Raw genomic sequence first — 11,013 nt, forward strand, 5'->3', positions numbered from 1 at the left:
AACAAATAACTTCCCCTTTGAACTACCAAAGGGCTTAAAATATATTATGGTTTCAGCAGATTAATCATTCATCTTACAGATAATAATAAGCAAAATCTGATTACATTTACATTTAAAATATGCTTAATGACCAAATAAAAATGTCCTTCAAAGTCTGTCTCTTGAATTAGGCCCAGACTTCAGCCTCCTTTGTTAGAAGAGACACCATTAAGGAGTAGAAAGATCACTTTGAGTTGTAGAGGACTTGGGTTTGAATCATGGCATCCTGGCATTAACACTGACCAACTGTGTGACCTTGATTAAGTCGCTTACTATCTTAGTTTCCTCATTTGTAAAATGGGAATAATATTAAGCATCTAGCACAGTGCCTGGCATCTAGCAGTTGTCCAATTAATGTCAGTTTCCTTTTTTCCTTCCTTATTGTTGAGGAAATCCTTCTGTCACCTTTTTTTTTTTTTTTAAACCGTAAAGCTCTCCTGTGTCTTCTCTTTCAGGCCATTCCCCAGTATGCTATTCCTTGCCACTCCAGCTCCAATGTGGTAGTAGAGCCCAGCGGGCTCCTTGAGCTAAACAACTTCACCAGTCAGCAGTTGGATGACGATGAGACGGCAATGGAGCAGGACATAGACAGTAGCACAGAAGAGGGAACCGAACCCAGCCCCTCTCAGAGTTCTGCTGAACGGTCCTAGTGTTTTGGACACAGGAGTGCACTTTAAAACCTACTTGGTTACCAAGTGTCCAGGGAAGCCCTTGTATTTTGATGTCTAAAGAGAGCACTTTGCCCATGCTTAGACTGTGGACCCTGAAACAGCAGTGTTTGAACAAGGATTGCTGCAGGAGTAGCATTTTAAAACAAGATAAAATTCACAGGGGAATGTACTTCTTTTTGAAAAAAGAAAAAGATGCACATCTACAGTGACGTGAGACATGATATTCTTTCTCTGTCGGACCATGGCTAATGGAAAAGTTTGTCTTGCAGTGGAAAGCGACTTTTCCTGTGAATGTTCCTCAGCTGGTTTCTACTGAGCAAAACACCATCAAAAAAGGAGAATGTGAATAGTTTGTATTTTGAAACAGTGTGTCAGGAACAGTTTTTTTTTAAATCTTGTATGTTTTTGCAAATCCCTGCAAGTGCTGAATTGGTTAATATTTTACATCTGCTCAGTTCATATTTTATAAAATAACTAGTTCTTTAATACTGGCATTAAAGAAACCTTGTTAGATGGTAGAAATCAGGTCCCTAACCCGTGGGAAATACTTTTTGGGTGGCTTGTACATTCTCACCAATTGTATGCTAATTTATTGTGTTGTTGTTCCTTTGTGCTCTAGGCAGCACACTTGCCTTCTATTTATTTAAATGTAAACATTTCAAAGCAGGCCATATTCCTTCTGACAAATTTCCTGTACGCTGGGATTGCCTGCCTTTTCCATCTCCAAACCTCCCTCTTCTCCTTTAAGAAAACTTAATGAGAAAATGTTTCATTGTGAAACAGAGGAAAAGAAACATTTTCTGATCCAAAGGAAATGTTCAGTTATGTTCAGGAAAACAAATTATTCATATGATGCTATCTTAACATTGAAATTGCACATTCATGTTGGACTGAGACTTTGAAAATAACTTTTACATAATTTTGTTTACCCCCCTTTGAAATGTATAAAAAGTTCATTTACAGTTCTAAATGTAATGGTTTTAAACATTCTACCTTTTTAGGACACGATTTGTTAAAGCAATATGTTTGGTCTTGTGATCACTGTCTGTCACAAGTAGAGTGAGGGGTAAGAGGGTGGGAGGGTAAGAGTCAGTTTTGACAAGTTGTGGCAAAGGAAACTATACTTTTCATTTTTTTTAAATGTAAATAGAAAAATTTTTAACGGTTTTATATAGATTTCGCTATAAATAAGCGTTTTAAGACTGACAAATGTTGAACTGTACATACATATATCAGCATAACTGCCCAATTTTTTGGTGCTGAAGTACTGTAAGTAGAATTCATCAATGGTCTCCGAATTTTTACATCTATATCTGGAAAAAAAAAACTGTGATCCTGTAGTTAATAAATTCCCACTGAAGTGACACTGAAGATTTAAACACAAGCATTCACAAGATGCACTGATCTCTGGTAGTTGTCATTATTTCTGCTACGTGATAAGGACTTATACCCATAGATGGAGCTCTTGGTTATTATTTTGTTGTACAAATTCACGTTGAAAAGACTTTGTGACTGTTTCTAGTTAAGTAATTTTTTTTAACCTCTTGGGTCATAGACTTCTTTGAAAATCTAATTATACTATGAACTCTCTCACCAAAAAGATACACATGCCAATATACACGTTAGGTTTTGCATACATTTTTAGGGGTTCATGGGCCCCTAAGCCTATCCATGTATTCCAGGTTAAGTCCTCTGTTATGGTCAGTCCATTACTTACAGATGTAAGTTTTTATAAAATATCTTTTAAATATTCATGCATCAGGTAACAAGAGCAAACTTGAATAAAGTCATTATGTTCTACTTCTACATATTCTGGCACCATAGCATACCTGTGTCCCTTTGAGAATTTAGCCTTAATATGTTTCAGCAACTGAAATGGCAAATGAAATTTCCATAGTCTTCATTTTTAAAAATTAGTATATATTTTAACAAACTATCAAGTGTGGGATATAATCTTTTTTCTTTTAAAGTTGTTAATTTCAAGGAGAGCATGAATTTCAGTTTATTCGACAAATATTAATTAAGCATCTTCTGTGTGCCAGGTGCCATTCTAAGCACCAGGAATATACCGTAGTGAATAAACAGAAAATCCTACCCTAATGGAGTTGATAAACAAGGTTACCTGCTGATGAAATGGATACGAAGGCTAAAGGAAAGAGGTAACAAGAGTGGCTCTTAGATTTCTTGATTAGGTAGGTGGGTGGTGATGCCATCTCCAGGCATACTTTTATTGAAAGTCTTAACATTAGATCTATTAGTATTTCATATGTTTAAGTCCATAAGTTAAATGTAAATTTAAGTCATCCACGTGAAAGATATTCAGAGATTACAATGCAAATGCTACAAAATTAATAAACCCTAACTGTTAAAGACAGTGATAAGAAAAATCCATTTGGTTTAAAGTAAACGTTGATAAATACTTTGTACTGCAGATGCAGTTTATGGTGAACTTAGAGAACTTAAAAAAAAAGTAGTTTTATTGAGATTAATTCACATGTCATACAATTCACCCATTTAAAGTATACAGTTCAGTGGTTTTTTAGTATATTCACAGAGTTCGGCAGTCATCACAACAGTCAATTTTAGAGCATTTGCGTAACCCCAAAAGAAACCCTGTACCCCTGAAACCACCACCACCCTAGCCCTAGGCATCCGCTAAACTAATTGCTGTCTCTATGGATTTGCCTATTCTGGACATTTCACATAAATGGAATCATACAATATGTGGTCTTTTGTGACTGGCTTCTTTCACCTAGTGTAGTGTTTTCAAGGTTGATGTTGTAGCATGTATCAGTGCTCCCTTACTTTTTGTGGCTCAGTAATAGTCCATTGTGTGGATATACCACATTTTATCCATTCATCAGTTGATGGGCATTTGGGTTGTTTCCACTTTTGCGCTCTTATGAATAATGCTGTTACGAACATTTGTGTACAAGTTTTACATAAATTTTCAATTCTCTTGGGTAAATATCTAGGAGTGCAATTGCTGGGTCATATGGTAAGTATTTTTAACAATGTGAGGAACTGCCAAACTCTTTTCCACAGTGACTACACATTTTACATCCTTGCCAGCAGTGTAGGAGAGTTCCAATTTCTCTGCATCTTAACCAACACTTGCTATAATTTGCCTTTTTAATTATAGCCATGCTAGTGTATGAAGTGGTACCTCATTGTGGTTCTGATTTACATTTCCCTGATGGCTAATGATGAGCATTTTTTTCATGTGCTTATTGGCTGTTCATACATCTATGGAGAAATGTCCTTTGCCAATTTCTCAATTGAATTATTTTCTATTTTATTATTTAAATTGAGAGCTTTTGAAGTACAGAAATATTACTACTCTTAAAGAGAAAAGTAAGCTGTTTTCTGGAAATTAATTCATCACCCTTAAAATCTTAATCAGGTTCTCGTTCTTCCTCTAATGTAACAAATTGCTTAACATCCTTAAAACTGTACAGAGCTTTATAGTTGAAAATGCCTTTAAATACATTTCTTTGTGAGGTTCTGTCAATAGCCTGCTGGGCTAGGAGACCTCAGTAGCACCTGGGATAGTGCAAAGGAAATAGTGGTCAGGTGGTCTGTATTTGAGTCCCAGGCTCCTCTGTTTATTGGTCATGTGAACTTGAGGAAGTCACATTCCCCATAATACAAAGTGAATGTTTCTGACCCCATAGGATTATTGTGAAGACTAAATGAAATAGTTTATGTAAAATTTCAGGCATTTTTTAAAAAGCAGATTCATCTCAAAAAAATGCCAGGCACAGAGTTACGAGCTGTATTTTTTTAAGTCTAGTATTTATACCACTCCTCTATAAATAGAAAACTGAGGGCTTGGAGAAAAATGATGTACCAAAACTCACAAATTATGAGCTAATAGGTATCGTGCCAAGTCACACAAGTTGCTGCTTTCTCTAGAGGAGTGTGTGCCACCAGACACAGGACTGGCCTTTGGAAGGACAGAGGAACTTGGTGTTGGTCTATAACACGATCTTTTTGCCAGCCTTACTTGCCTTCACACAGAAGGACAGAGGAAGGACAGAAGCCTTTGGAAGGACAGAGGAACTTGGCGTTTGTCTATAACACTATCTTTTCACCAGCCTTACGTGCCTCAAACAGAGGTGCTCAATTCAGTTTGAGTTTAATTATGTGTCACAAGCTCCTGATAAGAGAAAGTGGAGTAAAAAAGCACCATATAAGCAAGGCCTTTCCAAGAAAGGATAGTGAAAAAAGTCTTCTGCCTCTGCTTGCAGGTTTGTAAGCCTTTAAGTAAGTGAGGTTTGACGACCTATATATATATTGAAAAAAGAAACACTGTAGATTTTGTACTTGTGAGAAGGCTCACTCTGCCTTTTTCTCTCTTCCTTGCTTATGTATACACTGTAACTGAAAACATGTGCTTGCTTTGAAAACAAAACAAAAAACCCAACAAGCCTTGGTTTGAATCCTGACAAGCCATGTGAGTTTGGACAAGCTCTAAGAGGCTTAAAACAGCAGAAGATGGAATGAATTATAATTCCTACTTTTAAAAAAGACATGAGTAATATTCCTCCCAAGTGGTTCTTTCTGACTTTTCTTTCTCTTCCTTCAAATAAATAGTTACTGGGTACTTTCTTTGGGCTGACATCGGGGATACAATTGTCAGCCAGGGGGAGAAGCCCCTGTCCTCATGGAGCTTCAGCCTAGCAAAGGAGATATGTTCATCAAAGATCACACCTAAATGTATTCAGTGCTAAATGCCATGACAGGGAAATAGTGCCATGATAGCATATAAATGGGAAGTTGGGGAGTTTCCCTCAGGAAGGATTGTTTAAAGTGTAATCTTAAGGAAGAGGATTGAACTAGGCATAGAGGAGGGGGACAGCTGTCCAGTAGATGGACAGCAGATAAAAACCCTTGTGGTGGAAGGGGAACTTAGGCCAGTGTGACAGCAGCATGGAGAGCAAGGGCAGTGAGCGTGGTGGGAGCGGAAGGTGGAGACCAAACTATATGGATCTTGCAGCTTATTAGAAAGGTTTGGGTCTTTTTTCTAAGAACAATGAGAAGTCATTAAGTTTTAAGCCATTAGAGCTGGTAAAATGAATTAATACATTTACAAAATATTTGGAGTTATGTTGGTCCATTGGAGCAGAAAAATATATTTAACATTTATTTTCTGATGCTAGTCTCATCTCCTTATGTCCTTTTTCTCTAACATCTTCAGTGGTTCCCCAGTACTGTAGTATGAAGCTGGCATTCAAGGGTCTTAGCCAAAGCTTCAACCTACATTTCTAGATTCTTAACTCATTTCACTACCCTGGCCTACTGCCTATCTCCCCCACCGCACACACATTATGCTCTGCATTAGAAAGTCTCACTCATTTCTCAAAGCCCAGCTTGAATTTCACCTCCTTCACTAGGACTGTCCAGATCTCTTCAAGGAGGATTCATTCCTCCCCCACCCCCTCCCCCACTGCTAGGTTCCTCTAGCATTTTGGGAGAAACGTGTTTACTAAGCACTTATTATTAGTTACCTACTGTAAACTATATTGCATAAGGATCTTTATAGGTTTTTTTTTTTTTTTGTCAGTACTTAACGCGTTGCCAGTTTTCTCTTCCAATAACTGACTTTTGGCTTCATTGATTCTATTGTTTTTCTATTCTCTGTTTAATTTATCTCCATTCTATTCTTTATTATTTCCTTTCTTTTGCTAGCTTTGGTCTTAGCTTTTCTTCTTTTTCTAGTCCCTCAAGATGTAAAGTTAGGTTATTGATTTGAGAGCTTTCTTTTTAATGTAGGTATTTACAGCTATAAATTTCCCTGTGCATTGCTTTTGCTATATTCCCTACACTTTGGTATGTTGGGTTTTTTTTTTTTCATTAATTCAGATATTTTCTAGTTTTTCTTGTGATTTCTTCAACTGTTGGTTATATGAGTGTGTTGTTTAATTTCTACATATTTGTGAATTTTTCAGTTTTACTTCTTTTATTGATTTCTAGCTTCATTCCCATAGATGTTCTATCCATGATTGAAAGTGGTGTACTGAAGTCTCCACAAGTCTCTATTGTGGAACTATTTCTCCCTTCAGTTTTATTAATACTTGCCTCATGTATTCTGGAACTCTGTTTGGTGTATATATCCTTATAATTGTTTTGTGTTTTTGATGAATCAACCCTTTTATCAGTGTACATTGTGCTTCTTTGTCTCTTAACAGTTTTTACTTAAAGTCTATTTTGTCTGATATTTAGTTTAGTCACCTCAGCTCTCTTTTGGTCACCATTTGCATGGAGTATATTTTTCTATCCTTTCACTTACAATCTATTTGTGTCTTTGGATCTAAAATGAGTCTCTTGTGTATAGCAGATTTGATCTTTTTTTAATTCAATCTGCCAATATTTTTGAATGGAGAGTTTAATCCATTTACATTTAATGTAATTATTAATAAGGAAGGACTTACTTTTGCCATATGGTGTTTGTTTTCCATATGTCTTATACCTTTTTTATCCTCCATTTCCTCCATTACAGCCTTCTTTTGTGTTTAGTTCATTATTTGTAGTGAAATGTTTTGATTCCCTTCTCAATTCCTTTGAGTATATTTTTTAGATATTTAGATATTTCCTTTGTGGTTACCATGTGGTTACCATGGGGATTACATTGAATATCCTAAAATTATAGCAATCTAGTTTGAATTGATACTGACTTAACTTTGATAGCATACAAAACTCTGCCCCTATAAAACTTCATCCCTTCTTTATGTTGTAATCACAAATTACATCTTTATACATTGTGTGCTCAATAACATTTATAATTTTTTAATGCATTTGTCTTTTATGTAAGAAGTAAAAAGTAGAGTTGCAAACCAAAATTATAATAATAATAGCTTTTGTATTTGCCTATGTATATCTTTATCTTTATTTCTTTATTTCTTCATATGGCTTCAAGTTACTGTTGAGAGGCCTTTTGTTTTAACCCGAAGGACTCCCTTTAGCATTTCTTTTAGGGAAGAACTAGTGGTAATTAAGTCCCTTAGCTTTTGTTTGTCTGGAAATGTCTTAATTTCTCCCTTATTTTTGACAGTTTTGCCAGATATTGAATTCCTGATTGACAGGTTTTTTTTTTTTTTTCTTTCAGCACTTTAAATATGTCATCCCACTGCCTTCTGGGCTCCATGGTTTCTGGTGAGAAATTGGCTGTTAATCTTATTGAAGAGTCTTTGTACATGACAAGTTGCTGCCCTCTTGCTTCTTTCAAGGTTGTCTCTTTGTCTTTTGACAGTTTGATTATGATGTGTCTTAGTGTGGATCTGTAACTTTATCTACTTGGAGTTCATTGAACTTCTTGAATGTGTAGATTCATGTGTTTGTCATTAGACTTGGGGAGTTTTCAGTTATTATTTATTCAAATATTCCTTCTGCCCTTCCCTCTCTTTCTTCTCCTTCTGGGACTCCCATAATGCATATATTGATCTGTTTGCTAGTGTTCCACCAGCCTTTTAGGCTCTGCTCATTTTTCTTCATTCTTTTCTCTTTCTGCTCCTCAGACTGGATAATGTCAGTTGTCTTATCTTCAAGTTCACTGATTCCATCTTCTGCATTCTCAGATTCGCTGTTGAGCCCCTCTAGTGAAGTTTTAAAAAAACTTATTTACCAACATCTCCCCCATTTTCCTAGCCCCTGGCAACCACCATTCTACTCTGCTTTCATGAGTTCTCCTGTTTTAGACTCCACATATAAGTGAGATCATGCAATGTTTTTCTTTCTGTGTCTTACTTATTTCACTTAGCATAATGTCCTCCAGATTCAACCATGTTGTTGAAAATGACAGAATTTCCTTATTTTTAAAAGCTGAATAATATTCCATTGTATATATATATATATATATATATAACACACATACACACACATTTTCTTTATCCCTTCATTTGTTGATGGACAAATGTCTTAGCTATTGGGAATAATGCTGCAATGAACATGGAGTACAAATATCTCTTAGAGATACTGATTTTATTCCCTTTGGATATATACCCAGAAGTGGGATTGCTGGACCATATGGTAGCTTTATTTTTAATTTTTTAGGAACCTTTATACTTTTTCCATGAGGTTTTCATTTTAATAATTGTATATTTCATCTCCAGAATTTCTGTTGGTTCCTTTTTCTAATTTGTCTTTATTGATATTCTCATTTTGTTTAGACATCACTTTCCTTATTTCTTTGTCCATGTTATCCTTAGTTCTTTGTCCATGTTATCCTTTAGCTCTTTGAGCATATTTAAGACAGTTATTTTATTTTTTTTATTTTTTATTTTTTTTTGTGGTACGCGGGCCTCTCACTGCCGTGGCCCCTCCCACCATGGAGTACAGGCTCCGGATGCACAGGCTCAGCCGGCCATGGCTCACGGGCCCAGCCGCTCCGCAGCATGTGGGATCCTCCTGAACCGGAGCATGAACCCTTGTCCCCTGTATCGGCAGGCGGACTCTCAACCACTGCGCCACCAGGGAAGCCCAAGACAGTTATTTTAAAGGCTTTGTGTAGTAAGTCCAATGTCTGAGTTTTCTGGGTGGCTTTCAGTTAATTTTGTTTCTCTGAATGGGTTGTACTCTATTTTTTATTTGTATACTTTGTGTTTTTTTTTGTTGAAAAGTGAAGATCTGAATATTATGATGTGGTAACTCTGGACATCAGATTTTCCCTTTCCCCCTGGGGTTTGCAGGGTTTTTTGTTTGTTTGTTTTGGTGTTTCTTTGTTTTTGATTTTGATTGTTAAAAGCTATCGTTCACTTGTCTAATGACTTCTCCTAACTATTTTTTTTTCAGAAACTGTTTTCCTTTTCATGTGTGGTCACTGAAGTCTCTATTCCTCAGCATGTATTCAACTAGTGTTTGACAGAGATTTCCTTGGACCCCAGGAGCTAAGCAAACACACACACACACACACACACACACACACACACACACACACACACACACACACACACACACACACACACACACACACACACACACCCTTGTATTTGCAGATTGGCTTTGTGCTGTGGCCCTTCAACACTTACCCAGACTTCCACTGAGCTTAGAGACCATCCTGAGGTGAAAGCTTGAGGTCTTCTCAGTTTTTTTCCTAAGTATATGCATGGCTTTCTAAATTTCTCCTTATATATACAGGTGCTTTTGAATGCCCTAATTTCAAAAAACCAAGACAACAACAACAAAAAAACACACCCCCAAAAAAACACTTCCCCAGCTTTTCTTCCCAGTCCTTAGGTGGTTTATTGATGTCTCAACCATAATCTTTTGCTTCAGGTGTCTACAGGTTGTTTGTCAGCCTTACCATGTTTTCAACCAATGTATGCTGCTTTTTCAGCCTGAGTGAGTTCTGATTTAAGTGAAACAGCAATGAGTGCCTTGCGTCGGTCCTTCAAATAGCCCTGAGGTAGGTTAGACCAGATGTACACAATAATTTGCAGATAAGATTTGCTGTGCTCCTTCCAGAACCAGGAACCAGGGTCCTACACTGATAACATGGACATCTTTAAGACTACTACCAAGCCCGGGAGAGGATAGGGTGAAGGCTAGTAAAATGCCATAAAGCTTTCCTATGTTTTTTTTCTGTCTCATTTTTTTTATTGTGGTAAAATATACATAACATAAAGTTTACCATTTTAACCATTTTAAGTGCATAGTTCATTGGCATTATGTACACTCAGATTGTTGTGCAACCATTACCACTGTCTCCAGAACTTTTTCCTCATCCCCAACTGAAACTCAGTACCCATTATATAATAACTTCTATTCCTGCCCCCCCCCCCAGCCCCTAGTGACCATCCCGCACTTTTCAAGTTGCCTTTTGCTTGATTCAGCATTTGGTTATTGCTGTAAACCTTTGTCTATATTCCAGAGTCTGACAAAGTTGGTTCTGACAGTTTCTGCTTGTTTTTCAATGTTTCTGTGGGACGATGGGAGCTTGGAGCTGACTACTCCACCATTTTGCTGGCATCATCATCAACACAAGATTTTGTCATGAGCTATTTGGAAGAGTAGAATAGCCATTAACTGAAGTAGGAAAGACTATGGGAAGATCTAATGTTTAAAAAATTAAGTTTTATTGGAGTATAGTTGCTTTACAATGTTGTGAAGATCTAATTTTGAAGGAGAATATCAAAGGCTCAGTTTAGGATAAACTAAATTCAAGATACCTGCTAGACGTCAAGTGGAAAAGTCAAGTAGATAGGTAGGGAAGAAAAGAGGTCCAAGGGCTGATCCCTGGGCAGTCCAGCACACAGGGGTCAGGAAGATGAGGCAGAACCAGAAAAGAGACTGAGAAGGAGTGGCC

At 36.9% G+C, this 11,013-nt stretch overlaps 1 protein-coding gene across 9 annotated transcripts in view; it reads left to right on the forward strand.

Moving 5' to 3' along the window:
- Window positions 1-3,657, forward strand: part of EMSY (EMSY transcriptional repressor, BRCA2 interacting) — an 82,351-nt gene extending 78,694 nt beyond the window's left edge. For 8 of the 9 annotated variants that reach the window (XM_033405761.2, XM_004279819.3, XM_004279816.4 and 5 more), the window contains one exon: window positions 495-3,431. In XM_033405761.2, the coding sequence (XP_033261652.1) occupies window positions 495-689 (195 nt within the window). In that variant the 3' untranslated portion in view covers window positions 690-3,431. Of the gene's footprint in view, window positions 1-494 lie in introns of all 9 variants that reach the window. The other variant, XM_033405765.2, reaches the window with a different exon arrangement.
- The last annotated feature ends 7,356 nt before the right edge of the window (window positions 3,658-11,013 follow it).

The sequence above is a fragment of the Orcinus orca genome, chromosome 8, assembly GCF_937001465.1.
Source record: "Orcinus orca chromosome 8, mOrcOrc1.1, whole genome shotgun sequence".
In the NCBI taxonomy this organism is placed as follows: domain Eukaryota; kingdom Metazoa; phylum Chordata; class Mammalia; order Artiodactyla; family Delphinidae; genus Orcinus; species Orcinus orca.